This window comes from Cryptomeria japonica, unplaced genomic scaffold, assembly GCF_030272615.1.
Source record: "Cryptomeria japonica unplaced genomic scaffold, Sugi_1.0 HiC_scaffold_217, whole genome shotgun sequence".
Taxonomy (NCBI): Eukaryota; Viridiplantae; Streptophyta; class Pinopsida; order Cupressales; family Cupressaceae; genus Cryptomeria; species Cryptomeria japonica.
In genome coordinates, this window is record NW_026729039.1 from 118,739 (window position 1) to 138,760 (window position 20,022).

At 32.7% G+C, this 20,022-nt stretch overlaps 1 protein-coding gene and 1 pseudogene across 1 annotated transcript; both read right to left on the reverse strand.

Annotated features, from left to right (window-relative positions):
• LOC131045675 (peroxidase P7-like) overlaps positions 1 to 10,241 on the reverse strand; it is a 31,787-nt pseudogene extending 21,546 nt beyond the window's left edge.
• Positions 10,242 to 17,854: 7,613 nt separating this feature from the next.
• LOC131045703 (peroxidase P7-like) lies at positions 17,855 to 19,650 on the reverse strand. The gene is made up of 4 exons (XM_057979298.1): positions 19,361 to 19,650; positions 18,830 to 19,021; positions 18,568 to 18,733; positions 17,855 to 18,480 (listed from the first exon to the last, which is right to left on the reverse strand). Exons 1-4 carry the CDS (start codon positions 19,565 to 19,567, stop codon positions 18,095 to 18,097), a joined length of 951 nt encoding a protein of 316 aa, XP_057835281.1. The 5' UTR covers positions 19,568 to 19,650; the 3' UTR covers positions 17,855 to 18,094.
• Between the last annotated feature and the right edge of the window lie 372 nt (positions 19,651 to 20,022).

Genomic DNA, 20,022 nt, shown 5'->3' on the forward strand with positions numbered 1-20,022 from the left:
TGGGATGGTCATTTAGTAATAGTTGACCCAAATAGACTTCACGTGTCTTCATTTTCTCAGCATGAGTAACATTCATTTGCCTATTTGTTTTTCCTTGTGTAGATACTAATGGGTTTGACTTAGCAAAATAGCTAGACACATTTAAAATTAAAGATACAAATTACTACCGCTATATTCCTCAAATTTCATCATTTCTAACAAGAAAATTGACACCTTTATTTGAGACAAAGTTTGTGCAATATCAAATGAATGAACACTATGAATAGGCCGAGGATCAATTTTTTTTGCTTCACTTAGAACACTTTTCTTCTTTTCAATTTAGAGGTGTTGTATTTCATGGCATTTGTTTCCTGGACTTTTCTCTTTTCTTTGTCTCTCTTACTGATCTCTTTCAAATCAGAATAATAATTCTTTGGATCCATATGAGTCTTCTATTTTTCTTCAAGATTTTGATCCACCAACTTTGTTTTATCCTAGGACTCTTCCACAAACATAATGTATGGCTGACCTTGATAAACATTAATATTTTTTGTTCTTTTATTGATAGTCACTCATAGCTTGAGCTACTACTGCAACCATCAGTGCTTTATTATTTTCTTTAGAAGGTCTTCTTAAATTGATCCTTTCAGGTACATGGTCATAATTTTTTGCCACAATCTCTCCTACCAGATTGTTTTCTATATCGGATAATACTTGTTGTTCTATAACAACATGATATTGTCTCTTATTATCTAAATCATTATCAGGTGCCTCATCATCTGATTAATCATACTCATGTAAAAGTACATCTAGACCTCAAGAAAGCATATTTATAGTTTGTTGATCATCACATTGTTGATCACAAGTTTCATCAGTGTGTTGTATGCTAAAGCAACACTACATTGAACAAGGGAATGATAAAGGTCACGCGCACAACACCAAGGAGTCTCATCTAGCATATTTGCACTCAACCTCTTTAAAGGATTAGGAGTATCCTTATTTGAGGTACCTTTTTTTATTATTGATGTTCTATATTGGTTTGTCATCATGCCAATTAGTATTTTATGGAATTTCATGAAGTCTTGGTATGTCACCCTTTTGGAAACTTGCCTTCTCATTAGACAACCCCTTTTCATTTCTCATAGCTTTATAACTCATATCTTTCAATACACTCATGACCTTGTCAAAATTTTCTTCTTCCTTCAATTGCTTACTGTGGTGTCCATTTGGATTCTGAAGGATCTTTACTTCATCCCTTTTACCAACTTTCCCAACCAAATTTTTGTTGTTCTCAATGTTAAGTGTTGTTTTAAAATCATCTTTGAGAGTAGGGTGTTCTCTTGACCTTGTCTCATACCAAAACAAATTCATATTCCTTCATATAAAAGATCAAACACATTTGATCATTTGGCCTCAAATGATGTGGTATCTTATTCAATTTTCTAACAAATCTTGCTTTGAATTATGTCACCATCTAATTCTAATACTTTTGAATTATTGTTATTTCTCCTCGGTTAAATCTTGCATCAATATGGTCTCCATATTTCTCTCTAAAGACTCTTTCAAAGTCCTTCCAACTACTGATGTGTGCACTTGAGAGAATCCTATACTTGTCTCTTGCATCATTTGTTAATGAATGCATAAAAAAATCATTAATACATCTTCATGTTTAAATTCAATGTTATCCATGACATTCATGAAGGCTTTTATATGATCATCTACCAATAACCCAGTACTTCCTGAAAGCTTTGGCAACTCCTACCTTATATCATTATTGATTAGATTTGGATATCTAGGAATACCAGTAAAATCAAGTTGCTTATATCTATCCATATGGACTGTGGGTATAGCGAAGAAATCCTCCCTTATATTTGGAGCAACATAAGGTTCAAGATCTAGGATATTTTATGGTACAGTAGCAGCATTTGGTTTTGGAACCATGACCTAGGGATTTGCAATACCATTAGGATCTTGCAGATTAACAGGTGCATTCTGCTATTGAACCTATAGATTTTGAAATTACTACAATATCTATTAATATTGTTGTTTTTGTTGTAACAACTACTGGTAGAGTTGATTTTATTACATATTCATTTATTGAGGTATTAGGGGTTAGGGTATTTGAGGAACTGAGGAATTCATTGCACTTGCAACAACTATAGGATTGACAATTGGATGATTATGCCTCGTTGCCAAAGGATTTTGATTACCCATCTGAGATATTAATTGAATTGAGGGTATAGAAACAATGGGTATACTAACAGGATAACACACAATAGGGCTAGATATACATGTGGTCACATGAGTCATATTTTAAGGCTACATACTTTCACCACAAGTTAAGAGATCAACAATAGAGGACCACTGACATTAAATAGAATAGTTTTGGAACACTAGGCAACTGTGAAGTCTTAATACCCTTATGTGATAGACTATCTAGATATTACAATCTTCTATGCAATTCAACTTTTCTTATCAACATTTCTTGTCTAGTATAATATAATTCTAACTTCTCAACATCCTCCCTCAACTCTTGGTCATTGAGTTCTCTGGTATTCACTTTTGAAGTTCAACACACATTTGCATTATTTGGAATTTCTTTTCCCTTATCCTAGGGTGTCAAGACATTCACCAAAGGCATGGATGATACAAGTGGATCTGTGGTATTATTTATAAACATCCCAACAAAGAGATCTTCCTCTTTCTTGTTTTCTCCTAATTCCTTTCTTAATTGGCCTTTGTGTGTCTCTTCATTAAGTTCTGTCTAGAACTCTTTGGTCATTTGTTCCAATCTATCATTTAGTTCCCTCACCTTATCCTTCCTTCTTATCTTGACCCTTAAATTACCCTTTAGGAGGTTTACTATAGGATGTGATATAGATACCCCCCTATTAATCATAATAAACTTGATCCCCATCACTATTGTAGTAATAATACCCAATTCTTTTAGAAATTTCAAAATAGTATTTATGAGATCTATGGGACTACTCATTAGCATATGACCTTTGATGACCATACATTAATGGATTAAAGAAAATTTGATCAACATCAACCGTATCTATATTTAAAGCCACTAAGGGAAAGTTACTTGAGGAAGAAGTATGCCTACCTCTATTGCCTTTAGGCAACCAGCATTGGTTGCCTCCTCCTAGAGGTGAACTGGGATGCCCTTGATGTAAAGATCTTCTCTCGTGCATCTTGCTTTGAAGTATTTTAACAGGGAACTACATTCTTCTAGTTCTAGGACTAGTTCAGGTAGTCTTGTACACTACCATTCTTATGACACACTCCCTAGCAAAGTCACTTTTTTGGGTTTTTCCTCCAAATGTTTCTTCAGTATTCCTAAGAATTAGCCTTCATCTATCAACAAAAAATTGAAACAATTAGCCAATTAATAAGAATTACCAATAAGGTATGTAATTTTTCTACTCTTCAGGTTCTATAAGACCTAGGCAAATGAAACTTAGCAATAATGTTAGATCAAGAACAAATGATGATGAGTATTTATTGTAAACAAATGACTCTCAACAAAACTACCCAGAACATATGTGATTTTTTTTTCAGAATAGGCTCCATTTTGTGTTTGGATCATAAAATTCATCTTTGATAGTAAAACCATCCATTAAAACACTCACTTATTGAAAAACTACTTTGATTTAGAACTGGTTACTGAAAATGTATATTACAAGACCAGTGCATTATCTATTGGAACAAAGTCACATATCTAATAGATTTGACACAAGTTGTAGGTATGATTCTGGATACACATGCCTTACAAATGCATCTCATTTCCATATACAGGAATCAAAATTATCAAATCACCCAATCCTCCCAAAGCTACTGTAATTCATAATCAATATTTAATTTCCTCCTTGAAGAAAACCCAATTAATGCATCACATATTTATGAAAAAATTCATAAAGACAATTTCATTTATCCTTAATAAATAAAATCACATAACAAAAGGAAAATAAAATGGGAGATAATCTATGGTAATATTTTCATTAATTTTGTGTGCCTGCAATAGTATAATTCACTAGAAATAGACTCTATCAAACTCAATATATGAAGAACATTCTATTTAATCATTATGTCAATACAAAACATTTCAAAACCCCTTGCAAATGACCTTGAATTCCATCTTATAGAAATAAGGGAGTAACAAATATTCAAGTCAATTTTTCACATATCAAGATTCCAATTTAAAACAAATGAATATACCAAGGACATCACGTGATACGAGAAGTATAAAAGAAAATAGAAACAATTCACGACTAACAATGATTTTTCTTGAACCACTTCCTCAGTTGCTAATCTTTTTGTTGATTTGGAGAAGAGAACAATATGATATTGATATGGCATTGCAGGCTATGGTAGAGATGAGATGTAAATAAAGAAAATATCTTTGGTAGAAAATGGCCAAGGCACTGAAATATCCCCTCATTTCACTCTTTACTTCTCTTTTAGAAAAAAAATTGACACTAGGCATCAAGATGAGTATTATATGCTTTACTCACTATAGAAGCATTTAATCTATTCAAAATTATAATGCTATGATCGATCTCATACAAGCCATCTAGTTGCCTCTGTATATTTTCTTCTAATTTATCTACATCATCTATGACTTTGACAATTATATTATGTAGAAAAAAAATTCCAATCCCCATTCTCCTTTCTTGCTTTTTTTTATATTACTTGATGTCCTTTATGAATGATGGAGGAGGAGTATCTTGCAATTGATTGAACCTACATAAATATTTTTCTACTTGCCCATGATATTTATGATGCTTAACTAGTCATGCATCAACTTTAGACATTGTATTTTCTAATTCACTCAACATATTTTCCCATGGTCCCTTTTCTTCATCTTCTATAGTCTTGGAAAGCTTGTGTAGGAAACAGATTAATTTTTTATTTTTGGAAAAATATTTCATCACAAGCTTCAGATGAATCTCTACTTCTCATTATCTTTGGATGACTTGAACAATCTCTTGATGTCTAGCCCTTAGGATCTGAAAATGAGGTAGCATTTGCTCAAATTTAGCCTTAACCACATTTTGATCCATCCTAAACCTAACAACTTTGACCTTGGATAGATATCTTTCTGATTTTTCTCTCATGTTCCTTTCAAGAATAACATATGTTTGCATCTTTGAAGTTTTTGCCCCTTCTTCCAACAAAAGACCCTTTCCTAAAGTCATTCTCAATGCCTCTCTCAAATCCTTTTTCTGAGTCATAAGTTGCACAATAATATCCTCCTACTCTTCAAATTTTTCTTTGTTGAAGAGAATTGTGTTTACCTTTAATTCTGCTACCTAAGTAGTTGAAACAACTTCGAGTTTGTAAACCATAATCTACCCCAAGATTTGTTGTGGGTTAGTAATCATTGTCTGTCTCTTGCCTCTGGATATAAGCACCACACTGATAGAGTTTAATCTAAAGGCTTCAACTATAATCCAAAACATAACTTGTCAAGTCCTTCAGCTATGAGATGGCAATCAAACCGTCAGTTTCTTCTCAAGTTGTCAAAAACAATGCAAGATGAGATGTCCATCCTTGGAATGATCAAGAAACCAACTTATTTTAACAATTCTCTCCCCTTCTCAGATGTCATGTTATTGAACTCTTTTTTTACACCTTCATAGAATTTATTGTTATACTCTTCACATTGTTCATTGGGGATATCAAATTGTTGCTGATTAAATCTACTCCTTTTAATTTGTATAAGATTAATTTGAATTCCTTAGAATGTATAAATCCATCATCAGATAAAAAATATTCAGAGGATTTTCTTCTTACATCCTCAATCAAATAGTTACTTATTTCAATAATATCATCATTTTTCTCACTAGGGGGTATGTAAAGTTACATCCTCACTTCTTGTTCCACCTCTTCTTCTTCTTGTTGATCTTCCCTTTCATCAACTCCTTGTAACATTACAACATTAGAGGATGACGTCAAAGACATTTGTTCTAATGGTGGGGCTACCACAAGTCCTCCTACTATAATATTGATGGGCTTGGGGTTAGAGGTGGAGAAGTGGACAAGTTGGTCAAAATAGCAAGGGGAATTTTGAATGAATAGCTCCATTTTCTTGACTTTATCGAATTCTTCTGGAAATATGCCTTGATAGGATGGATTCTCTAGACTTCTCCTTTTTTCAATCTTTTGCACTTTGAAATGGGTAGACCTTCTTGCCTGCACTTCTTCATAAGACTAGCAATTCCTCATTAAGTCCTCACACAACAAAAACCCATGGTCACATTTTCCTAGTGTAATTGTCCTCTTAGAAGAAGAATAATACCCCTCTAAGTCAAATTGTCTTCATGTTAATCCAACTAGCAAGAGGAAATATTTTAGCAGTTTAACAACTTGGTCATAGCCTTTTGTAGGGTTTATCATGTAGTCACCAATATCCAAATTTACAAGAATGAAAGACCCCTTGGCCTGAACCCTAAAAGGGGAAGAAGCTTCAAACATATGCCAAACTATTTGTGGAGCAAGCAACCTATTTGTCACAATAAAAAGAAATAATGGGGCTTCCCATGGAATCTATAAACCCTAACATATTTGTAATCCTTGGTCATATACTATTCTGACCAATTATGGTCAATACTGACTTTGAGTTCCTGCTCCTTTCCCTTTGGCCTCAAGAAATTCATTTATTGTTTTTCCATCCTCAGGAACTCTACACTACATGCAACATAAATACTTTTTAAAAAGTGTTGCTAAGATATGAGGGCTTGAGAGTATTCATATCCATAATCTCGAATCAAAGTCCATAATTCAATTGGCTTTTTAATGAAATTGGAGTCAAGAACATTTACATGAAGCTTAGATGCCCACACATTATGTTTTTGTCCTTGTTATAACATCATTTGCATGAAAAATGAATACCACTTAAAGGTATAGTGTTTTCACCTTGTTCAATCTTAACCAATTCATTATGGATGTTGTTTGCAACAAACTAGGTGTAATCATATGTTTTGTAGCCAGTTTCACTTTGAGCATCACAAGTGAATAACATTATCTCCTTAGGTATCATAGGACCTCCTTCATACCCTAGCACTTTCTATATTCAATAGTATGTCATCTCAAAATATATATGAAACAAATCTACCTTATAGGGAGACTTTTCTATTTTGACAAATTGTTGTAGGTTACCTCTATATCCAAACCTGTGAATAGGTAACCATTTTCTTATGTTAAACCTTTCAGTGGCTTCATATTCTACTTTCAACCCTACTAGATCAATCCTCATCGTATAGTCCCTACAATCTTACATGTCAAAGACTTCCATTATCTTGTCCCTATTGATTTCTAATAAGCTTCCATTCATAAAGCTAGTAAACTTACCAACAGGGTTATATAACAATTGGTCAGGGCTTTAATTAGATCTAAGTTGACAAACACATTTGGGACAAATAGTCTTGTGATCCCTACTCTCCAAGGGTTACATTCTGTGATCTCTTGTTCTGATTTCAATAGGAAAAACTTAAAGATATGGTGTCCCCTAACCTTGAAATATCTTCCTCTAAATTTTTTCTGTTTGTTCAAAAATTTAGAGGCACAATCACCAACTCTCAGCCTCTACGAGGATCTAGGCAATAAGACAATTAAATCATCATGAAGATTATTTTCCTTTTTTGACCCTTTTGCCTTTGGATCGTCTGATTGTGAAATCGTGGAAGAAGTGGAAATCTTGTGAATTCTAAAAGAATATCTCTCTCAAATTTTATAGATATCCTAACCTAGGGTTCTAACTAAAAGATTTGGAGGTAGTCGAATTTCTTCACAGGAACCCTATCTTTTTCTCCTTTTTGCTTCAAATTGTGCTTTGGACTTTGAAAATGAATCAGTAAAATAGCTGCCTTTAATATTCAATCTTTTCTTTCATTAATGTTATTCATGTGAACTTTGATGGCATAAATGGGCATTACATAAGTTTGAATCTGAACCTTTGATAAAAAACCATCGACGACCACCAATGAAATTTGAATCTTCCTGCCTCAGGGGATCGTTTCTAACCTTCAATATCCTTATCACTAGCCTTACTTGTACTCCTTGAATGCTCGTTGAAATCCATTAGGCCACCCTAGCATGATGGATCCTTTTTATCTACTAAGAAATCATTTTGTCTTCACTTACTCGGAGAGTCATCCAGGAGAAGGAAAGCCTCTCAACAAGTGTTGAGTTACTTTAAAAGATCAATTTTAAACCATTCTCCTCAGACACTTGCCAAACCATGAATAAGGAAGTCACTGAGCTCTGAGTACACAATCACTTACACCCCATGGCATAACTCGGTACTCTCGAGAGATAAAAAACAATTCACTAAGCATCCAAGTTGCAAATATTTTGAAATCTTGTAGAAATAAAACCACTCAAGACTCGGTAGAATAGAAGAAAAGGTCTCATCGAGTCCAGAGCTCCCTTTTGGAACATTGCAAAGCTGCCACATCAAATAGCACTTGGAAGCTCAATAAGGCATATAGAACATCTCAATGCATACCGAGGGCTTTAAAGACTAGGACCCACACAAAAACAGCTCAAGGCAATATGTTAAGTTATGTCCCTAGGATGTCATGTAGAAGGGGCCAAAAACCTAAGGCTCATTAAAACAAGAGGAAAATAACTTATAAGGATTTTGAATATTGGAATTACTAGCTGAAAAAGAAGAGCTAGGACACAGGACTGGTCTTGAAGAATATTAAACCCTTGAGGGACAAACTTAAGCAAAAGGTAACTAGGAAAACAAGTCACTGATAAAAAAAGAAATGATTCAAATAACATCATTCTAAGGCCAAAGCACAACAAAATGCAAACCTTAAGAAACTCAAAAAACAGTCCTAACAGAGCCTAAATATAGTAAGCTAATGTTTACCACTTCTAAATAAGTGTTAAATAATCTCCCATCTAGTGATCTCCTAATTTTTGGTTGTAATCTCTATATAAACCATTCATTTTTTGTATTTCTCTCTCAATGGCAATGATATTCTTATATAAACTTGTTTGAATATATTATCATAATACTTACTAGGTTATATACTTCTTCTTATATCATGTCTTTCATTCCAACTACACTTTTAATAGTATTTCTAGGGACTTAACTTTTTTTCAAATATCCTCTTTAATTTTTACCATTCTTTTATCATGTCAAGAACATGTTTTCTATATTGGTTAATTTCATGTACCATTCTACAAATTATCGACAATTTCAAAATCAATTTCTAGCCTATTATGGTTTCTTTCCTCTACCATAATGATTCCAAATATATATTACGCGACTTCTATGGTATCTTTGTTGAAAACTAAAACTTTTACTTATGGATCCATGTTGAATATAATTGATTTGGCTTTCTTGTGGTGTTGTGTTGATAAGTTCAAAGATTGTTCTTTTTTCTTATAAGTGTTCTCATTTAATAATTTTCTTTTTATTCCTTTATCTTTAGGTAGGTATGTCTCATAGAAATCCTTGCCTTCTCACATAATTTTTTATTGTGGGTCTACTATTTTAGTTGATTGTTCAAATATATTTGATGCTGAAATTCTTCTTGATATAGGTGGTATGTGGGATGAATCCTAGTCCATAGGGTCCACCTCTTTAAAAGTTGTATGATAATGTAGCCCATTTAGAATATGGAGTCGTCAGAGTGCAGTTTAAATTAAGATTTTAAGGGACACTTGTATCAAAACTTTAAAATCTTGAGTCTAGTGGGAAAGCAATCACTACATGTTCCTCATAAACCAATAATTAGAATATTTAAACAATATGTCAACTTCTCAATGATTATAAAAGGTAAACAAGAAAAATTCATTCAAAATGTCCCTAACTCAAAGAACTTAATGTTGTAGAAATCCTAAAACTTAAACCAAAATAATAAATATTATTTACAAAAGATTAAATACAATAAAATTTTAACTACAATTCTTCCTATATGTAAACTTAACACCTTTCTAACATCGAACTATAGATAATCACTTCACTAAACATTTGAAAACACGTTTATATGCGCTTAAAAGTCATTCTTACCACTCCACGAAATCTTAATGAATCCCTAAACCTGTTGAATGTAAGGACCAGATGAACAGAAAACTGCACATAAACTCTCAAAAATTCCTTAAAGAAAAGGTATGAAAGGAGCCAAAAAGAAAGCGTGAATCCTATGCTAAAGACAAACCATAGTAAGGCGATCCCAACGAAAAGTTGTATTATCCTTCGTCTTGTTCATGAAAACATCTCCGCGTATCGAGTCTTTCATTCCTTAAGAGGCACGACGATCTAACGTATAGGGTCAATTGCAACTGTATATTAGGTGCATCTTATAGTCAATGCACTCAAATACGTCACCTATATCAAAATCCGAAGATTAGGTCTAAATGCAACTAATAGAATATCGTACTCAACGTTACATAAAATTTTTAATTTGATGTCGACATTTACGTGTTGGAACTTGGAAGTAGATAGCCAGTGATTCTATTTCTTTCTGTTTTATCTATTGTTTTGTTTTCCGAAAGTCGTAGAGCTGAATCAACGCTGTTTCTGCCTATTTTCTTAATCGTCTTCAGGTTTACTATGAAAATGGTATTCAAACCAATAATTGGCTTTTTATTTAGTTGGCAGGTTTCCCCCATTTCTGTTTACACGTTGGTTGAGCGTCTATAGAATTAAAGTGTGTACTGATAATTATGGTGTCTTATTAGGCTTTTTCACTTGTTTTGACTCTGTTGCATAACCAGGTGACGTCTCCAGAGTGTGAAAAAGTATACTGATAAAGCTACAAATAAAGACAAATATGATAGTGATAGGAAACTACAGCCATTCCGCCTAAAATGGACGAAAAGTGGAATGCAACTTCCTGGAGCAATTGGAAACTAAATGGATTGTTTCCCTTCAGAATCGCTCAGCACCAGTCATAGTACCTTTATTTCGTTGTCATTGCTCACTGGGTTTGATTTTTCTTTAAAATGATGAAATTGTATACACAATCGAATCCAAAAATAAATAAGAGAATTATGTATAAATGATTATTTTATATGACTGTAAAATCTCCACGTCCTCTTCCTACATTTTCTGAAACCCTAATGATGTCCATATTAAATTGTTAAACATGAGTTCCTTGATTTAAGAGGTGATGCATGAGATAACACTCTTGAATTTTAGCTCCAAACGAGATTGTGGATGCATTTATTAACCTAAGAAATGCACTACCTATCATTGTCTTATTTCTGTACTATGATCCATAATAAATCTGGATTTAATGAATTTTAAAAAATTGATTATTTATTCTTGAGTTATTTCATTTTATGGATTTTTTATAATGATTTCTAGAATTAATTAGAGTTTAAGGTCTCTATCTACTTACCAGCATTATTTGTCATATACAAATTAATATATTCAATTCAATTAATATATATAAGTTTAACGTAGGTCCCTTTTTAGTAGTCAGATGGAAGGATATTCCTCCTCTGCCCATTGACAATGATCTTAGAGTTGCTTTTGAGGCAGAGCTCTAGAAAAGATCCTTTGTGTTTCAAGATAAAGAGGATTCTTTGGTTTGGACTAAGAGTGTCTCAGGTTCTTATTCAGTAAAGGAGGGGTATAATTCTTTGTCTCTTACTTCCTCGTCCTCCTCCTCTTGACCTGCTAAGCTTTTTTGGCACTCAGCTTGCCTTCCTAAAGCAGGGTCTTTTGCTTGGTTGGCAATTCAAGATAGAGTTCTCACTAGGATGAGACTGGATAGGCTTGGGATTATTGTGGTTTTCCCTTGTGTTTTATGTGGATATTGTATGGAAACCATGGATCATATTTTTTTTCTTTGTCGCATTTCATGGCTTGACCCTTGTTGTACTCATCCTCTTTTTATTCATCTCTTTGGATTGTGGCACCTTCTCTTGTAGTTTGGAGCATCTGGCTGGAAAGGAATGCCAAGATTTTTAAACATAAATCAACCTCACTTGAAGAAGTTATTGAAAAGATCCGATCCCCCATTTCTAAAGTGGTGCTTTCTTACATCTATAAAAGTTTGGATCATCTGAGGTCTTTTTCTCACTGGGATAACTGGGTAACCTTGAAGTGGTGCTCACTTCATGTGATGCCTTCTCATGGGGCTTTAATAGCTGGATTATCTTCTCTTGTCAAACGTAAGATGGCCAAATGGAGGCCTTCCCCCCAATTCTCCTTCAAATTAAATTTTGATGGGGCTTCTAAAGGTAATCTGGGGAAATGTGGAATTGGAGTAGTGATTTTTTATCATACTTCTAAGATTATTATAGCTTTGAGAAAATATATTGGTGTGAGCTCTAATAATCTAGTAGAATTTTAGGCATTATCTTTTGGTCTTGATCTTGCCATCTCTTTGAATATTAAAGACATTGTCATTGAAGGGGACTCAATGTTGGTTTTTCAGGCGGTCTCTGCTAAAAAATGTATCTCTTGGCATCTACAGTACTTGTTAGATGTCAAATTTGACTTATGCAAAATACAATAATAGAAAAATCTTGTCACCCACCAAATTTAGCCATTTATAAATTAGCCTTTTGCTAAATTTTCTTTGGATATCTTCCCAATTGTCTTAATTCAACATTTTACCATTTAAATAGATCTTAAATAGGTGAAGGAATCCACACCTCAACTACAAGCTAGTCTACTTAGTGATTTTTCTAGAGAAGAAAAGAGGGTCACCACCTCATCAACCACTTACCACCTCACTTTGACCACTTATTCAACCACAAACTATCCCATTTCAAATAGCTAAATGGCAAAGGTGCATTTGAAATTCAAAATATCATGGTGTTCTCTACTAGTATTTGCAGATAAGATTAAAAATATGTCAAAATAACAATAATATCCTTAATATAAAGTAAAGATCACTTAAGATAATTTAAAATAATTTAAAATATCTAATATATTGTAAAATAGAATAATTTGTTAAGGTAAGAAAACATCATGAAATATTTTTTAGCTAAATCTACTACAGGTTCAAGATTATAATCAATATATTATTCATTGCATATTATTACAACTTAATTTATGTATAGAGAGACATTTTCCTTGTAATATAATAGAGGGGTATATAAGTAATCCCAACATAGACCAAACCATTAGTTAATATATTAGTTTCACAAGATATTTGCATTACCTAATCTAGCCAAAAAGATGGATGATGTTCACATAATTTTTCTTTGTTGTCTCTCTAATGTTATATTCTTAGACACATAATATAACAATCCTCAATATTTTCCATCCCAAAAACATAAGAAGAAACATAATTATATATTTTACAAACTTTGTACACATACAATAATAATATTTATATCATCTAAATATCAATACACCATATTCTTCGCTAGTTTTACAAATTTTATAATTCTTTGTATTGAAAAGAAACTAGCATAGATCCTACACTGTCCCTATGAAAGAAATAGTTTAATTAGTTATAGATTAATTATTTTTAGTAACTTTTGTATCTTAGAAAACACAATATTTTCCCTAGAAAAAAATTATGGAAATATTAGATTAAGAAGTACATTAAATTTACTAAACTGAAATACAAAGTTAGGATAATATACATAGTTCAATGCTTCTAGTGGAGATCTTGAGATATACTTTTGGAGTCATTCTAGTAGCATATGCTTTCAAGAAAATTGCCATAAATTACTGATACAATGACTATAATATATGGGCCAAAGAGGTCCAAGAAACATAAATATTTTCTTAGATCCATGGGCTAAACCCATGAGAAAATAATTAATTCAACTATATCATGTTGGATCCTTACACCCATATGAAAGAGTAACAACTCTCATAATAGGACAATGAAATGTTACAAGGTATGCAAAAATGCTTCCTACACTAATATTTTGAGGAGATTATTGAAAAAATTGAGATATTTTAACAATTGCAAAAGGAAAGAATGTATTTGAATAAAAATTATTAATAAATAGCATCCCTGGAGAAAAGAGAGGAATTGACATCATTTGTGTCCCTTCAAGGAGCAAGGGAAGGCTAGTTTTTCTTGTGGGTGCACTTAGTGTATTTACATATTATTGGTGTTGTGTATAGAAGAGGACAAATTTAACTAACACAGAGGAGATGTGGACACTAAGAGAAGATTTTTTCTTTCATCTGCAACATTAGAGGAGGCATTAGACACACTCAAAGGAGACGTGCAATTTTAGAAAAAAAAAGGTGTCTCATTGTGTAAGGAGGTTGGGTACACTTTATGTTCTCTCATGTTGTACAAATGGTTGTAGGTTCTACAATTATGAGATCTGTTGATGAGGTTAGCCTAGTGTTTATTAGGTGAGTGATGAGGATTTGTGTAGGTGCTTTATCAAAGCCTTCAGAAGGGGTATTGTGATCAACCCTTGCAATGTTCCATCCTTTATTCAGATTAATGCAATAAGGGAAAATGTTGGATGGTATTACATTAATAGTTAGTTTTAGAATATTTAGATTAATCAATAAATGCTATTTGGTTGTTAGTTATTCCCATAGGTTAGTTTTCATAGGAAATTAAAGATTTTTAAATATAACGTTATCAAATGTAAGACCTATAGCAAGAAAATTAATATTCTTTTTTATGGTTTTACTATTACATTGCATTTATGGTTTGATCTTTAATTATAATTTTCTCACCATTTTAACATTTTCAAGGGTGAGCTAGGAGATCTTGATGCAAAATATTGAGGAAATGTCTACACTAAGCAAGGAGATGGCATGGAAGAATTAGACCTCCTTACAATCTAGTTAGGAGGAAATTGAATAAAGGAAACAAAAGTGGAAGAAACATGAAATCTCTCACTTTGATATGATGGAGTCCGCTACCTTAGTGGTAAAAGCTACTTTGGATTCTAGTACTTCAACCTCTATTAAGGATTCTAACAAAAAAAAAAAAATCTCTAATAAAGTCATTGGACCATGTAAAGATTGGCAAGAGGGTAACACCTCCACCCATTAGAACATCCTTTTGTATCTTTGGTGAGTGGCTAGTTGGTTTTTTCTTTTTCTCTTTTTTTTTGATACTAGTTTGCATTCCTCATGAGGCCTAGGTTTTGTTTAGTAGTTATGTAAAGGTTTGGGCCTATCCCTGTTTTTATTAATCAAAATATTTTCAAGGTTGATAGACATAATAAAACCCTCTCTAATTAATTAATAAAAATAATTGTTTGCATTCAAACATTAAACTATTGTTTGAAATTTGTAGTGTTATATTAAAATTTTGATATTACTAATATTCATATACCTTAGATTTCTTATGAGAAATATATTATATGAATTAAAAACTATTAGTCTTAAGTTTCCAATTACCTTGACAACTTATATATTATTATTTTGTCTCCAACACTCTTGGAAAGTGTCCTTAGATAGGCCTAGGTTATAACAAGAAATTAATATATAATTTATATTCTCTCAGAATCTTGATATGAGCTATTGTATCCATTCATCAAAGAGTTAGAGTTGGTAGTGGTAGTCACAAAGCTAGTTAAAATTAATTTCTTACCTTTGGCATAAGAATTGAGTGATGGGACTTCTTTATTGTTATTGGTGAGTCACACATGAGTTAGGTGTTGATTTTGGATGCCCACCTTGAGATACAAGTCATTATAGAAAAGTTACAAGTCAAATATGTCATCTATTATCGGTATGTAGGTTAGTTTTCTCTTCATAAATCATTGGGATTTACATTTAATATTATTTAATTGTGTTTTCATTTTGGATGTGGAAATTTACATTTTACCATCATTTGATGGTATGTTATTTTGAAAAATCACTTGTGGCATTACTATCCCATTTCAATATAAATTTGAGAGATGAGAGAGTGTTTTTGAAAATTTATTTAATATCATAATAGGTGCTACTAGATTGTTATTGGACTGAAGAATGTTAGTTTGTGTATCTATCTCTCCCTTTGATAATTAAGAGATAATTTTCCTTCCTCTTGCAAGGATTATTATTTGAAATAGTTTCTCCAAGGAACTATTGGCTTATATTGGCTTATTGAATTATCACATATTTTAAAAAAAGCTAAAGGTGGGTTGGGCCTCTTGGATCCTAAAACATAAGGGTTTGGTTTAATTGCAAATTGGATAGTTAGAGGTATCTCTAGAGAAGAGCCATAGGAAAAATTAGTTCATAACCAATTTTTTCTTGCTAATGCTAAAGAGAAATAATAAAATGTTGAATGGATATATAAGATTCTTCCTACACCTTCTTTTAGCTAAGAGCTTTATTTTGTATTCTATCAATTTTGAAGGCTTGATAGCTTGTTCATTGATGCTTAAGCTAGAAATATGTGTCCTTACAACATGGGTAACTCAGCCTGGAAATTGTTATACTTGGTTGAATAGGTAGGTGCAATATCAAGGTTAGCCTCTTGCAATTGCCTTCCCTAAGCATGGTTATTATAATTTTAAGAAAGGGGTTCATGATTTTGGTGATGTTCAAGATTATTGCTCATTTAATTGGACTTAGTATAAGTTTATTAAGTTTAAGTTTAAATTAAACAATATGTCTAAAGGATTTCCTATTTTTGCAAACTCATTAGTGTCGATGGACCTTGTTATGAAACTTTCTACCCACTTACAATGCAAGTTTACTAAAGATTGACTATGGTTATCTAAATATTACTTTTCTTTCTTTCTATTAAGAAATATCAATTTGAGTCTTCTTCTTCATTCATCACTTAATCCGAAGTTGAATAAAAATGGAGATGTAGGTTCCAAGCAAGGAAGTGGGGGCGATTAAGTGGGAAAATATGGAAATCTAAAGTAGAAGCTAATGATCAAATTTTAGAATGAAAATAATTGCATTATAAGTTACCCATTAGGGATAGACAGAAATATGCGTTACAATCTATCAAATACCTCTTTTGTCAGTAGAATGAAAGATTAAAACATTTAATCTCAGATTGTTCTATAACAAAAAAAAGGAATGTTATTTTTAGTCATGTTCCTACCATTTTTTATCATTCCTTGAGTTGGAAAAAAGTTGTTTTAGGTGCTGGTATTCATAATCATGTGATTCTTGATTTTGTTAGACATTTTATTTTACTTAATATATGGAAGAACAAGATTTTATAATTATTTTTAAAATAGTTAGTTCACAAGGATGCAAAAAATGAAGGTTTTATTATGACATCATGTTTCAAATTGTTTCAATTTTATTTAAATTGCAAGGGGATAGTAAGGAACATTGTAAGTGCATAAATTATTTAGATAATATTAAGCCACAAGCTCTCCAACACCATACCAAAGAGTTTACTTTCTCTAGTTGACTTAAAAGTTTGTTCAAGTTATTATTATAGTTGTTACTTCATCTTTGTAATGTCTTGATAGATTTTGGTCCTTCTTATGGACTTTAGATTGGTTGTATTTGAGTTGTTATGTAATATTGTTGTGGATATTAGCCCATCTTTCAATTTCAAAGCTAGTTGTTATTGAGTTGGTTTAATTGCTTAGTGTCTAGTTGTTTTGTTTAGATTATTGTTTTTAGTCTTATTGATAGTCTTTTGACTACCTTCCTTAATGTAATTTTTTACTTATACACTAATACAGTTAAAAAATAAATAAAAAAATTAAATGTTATTTATTTTAATAATTTTAAAAATAATTTTTTCTTTCCTAAATTGCTATAAATTATATCTTTCTTGAACACTTTCTCCCGATTGACCCTTGACATAATGACTTCAAAATTTTAATGCATTTGATATTAAAGATCAATTAAATACAATCTGAATAAATGTTTACATTCTCATATATTGAAAAAAAAAAAAGAAAAAGAGAGAGATTCATAAATATTGTACTTTAATTTTCTAAAAGAATTTAATGGTCTCCGATGCGATTCTATAGTTATTTCAGTTTTTTGAGAATGAAATTCATCATCGTATTAACCATTATTTTCGAATTCTATTTTAAGTACTCCAGCCATAGAGATTCACGTACAATCTGAATATTTCTCACCACTAGCAAATCTGTATGAATTAATTTTGAAGAACGAACATTATTTATTATGTGATCGACAACGATCCCGCTCATAATTTATTAGAGTGAATCATGACTACTACAGCAAATATAAACCTATGATACCAGAAGAATGCGTTTTCTACAGCTATCAATTGGGCTTCCTACAATTCTTTCGGATCTGTCCATTGGTGCCAGTCAGAGGACTGATGTTTCCCATTTTCACCATCGCAGCAGCGAAATCTGTGAAGAATGTGTTCTGATTGGTACTATATGTAGTCACCTGAGAATCAGCAGAACCTCCATTAAAAAGCTGCTGATCGGAGTGCAAAAGTCCTTTCTGGTTTCTCAGATTTTTGTAGTAGTTGTTGTCAAATGTCGTGGGAGTCTGAAGATCTAACGGTGAACGGTTGTTATCCCCACTGCTGCTTGGACAGTTTGACTTCAATGAAGTGGCGAATGTAGATTCTATGTTGGTCTCGTTGTAGATGCGAGCCCTGAAATTAGTGCAACGAGCCTGACCAATAGTGTGACCACCTGAATATGAAAAGAGAAATGAGCTGCTGTACCTTCTAGGTATTAAATATCGTACAGCAATTAGGAGATCGATATAAAATAAGTTACCAGAAAGCGCAATCATGTCCTTGGTAGAAAGACCCTGAGCGCTAAAGGATGAGATGAGTGCACTGAGGTTTGATGTGGGAGCAGGAATGTTGCTATTTGCACCACTAAGGCTTGCAGTTGACGAGTCTCTTCTTCCCAGCTGCACCGTCCATGTTGGCCCTCCAAGCTAAAAGTAAAAATTAATTAGTTAGTATAACAAACTATAGAAATTTATGCGAGCTCTTTCATATTTTTCACTACAATAAGAAGAATTAGGGATTACTTCGACAACTGAATCACGAGCAGCGATGGCCAAAATGTCGGCGCAAGACACAACACCACTGCAAACAGCCTCCACGTTGGTCTTAATGGTGTCTATCACGTTGAAACCTCTGACTGAATTAGCATTGGGCAATGCAGTCTTTTCTCCTGTTAACGTCGACGAGTCGTCCAACAGAATAGACCCATCGCAGCCCTGCAATATCAGCATGACTTTAACAATTAAAGTGTTGAAAAACATCATTGTAATTCTTCATAGTCGGGAAAATCTTGTGTACAAACATTACAAGAATAAAAATAGTGGAAAGTAACTAGTGTTACAAAATTAAGAAGAAAATGTAGTAGTAAAAAATTCAAAAGATTATAGATAACTGGAATAAAATATACGATTCAAAAAGATCAAACTTTTTAAAACAATCTCAAGAATGTAGTAATTACTTTTGCTTCCAAATTGAGTAACTTTTACATAGTTCAGAGAGCAATAAATAATGAATGCACACTACAAAGTTCATAACGAAAAGCTGGAAATTCTTACGTTAACAAAGCAATCATGGAAATGAAGACGCAGAAGGGATGCTCCCATCCGTTTCTCGTTAGCGACGGCCTGTTTCACTGCAGACTTAACAGTCGACAACAGATTGGGACACGACGTACTGTAAAATGTTGAGGTAAGCTGGCCATTAACAGCAATCGAACATGACACCAAAGTAATGCAGGCAAGAAATGAGTAAGAGTAACTCATTGTTGCAAACTGAGACTTTTTTCTTAGGAGAAAAAATCTATGCAACCCAATCGAAAGCCTGTCGAATGTCTAATCAAATCTATGTATTGTGGAGTAAGGATTGACGGGCTTTTATAATTGAACATAACCAAATTTTACACGCAACATGAATCACGCGGAAATTGCATCTAGAAAGATACTGTAATACCACCGAGATTTCATTATTTTTAAAAATTTCCATGCCCTAACTCGCGGAACTGACTTATTCACATATATTAAATGGCTCTGTACCCCACACGTTACTGACTTATTCACATATATTAAATGGCTCTGTACCCCACGCGTTAAGCCGACCACGCGTTAATGATGTACAGAGAATGATTTGAAATTGGCAAACAACAAAGTCAACCCCTTTGAAAAAGAATACCGAGACATTAAACTTCTGATCTGATTCTGTTTCCACGAGGATTGTTCTA

What these genes read in the sequence shown, in the direction of transcription:
- LOC131045703 (XM_057979298.1), bottom strand. Translation starts at nt 19,567, where the DNA reads ATGAGTTACTCTTACTCATTTCTTGCCTGCATTACTTTGGTGTCATGT. An exon ending in TCCATGATTGCTTTGTTAAC is followed by an intron (nt 19,022 to 19,360) that starts GTAAGAATTTCC and finishes CTGATATTGCAG; the next exon opens with GGCTGCGATGGGTCTATTCT. An exon ending in CTCGTGATTCAGTTGTCGAA is followed by an intron (nt 18,734 to 18,829) that starts GTAATCCCTAAT and finishes TTTTACTTTTAG; the next exon opens with CTTGGAGGGCCAACATGGAC.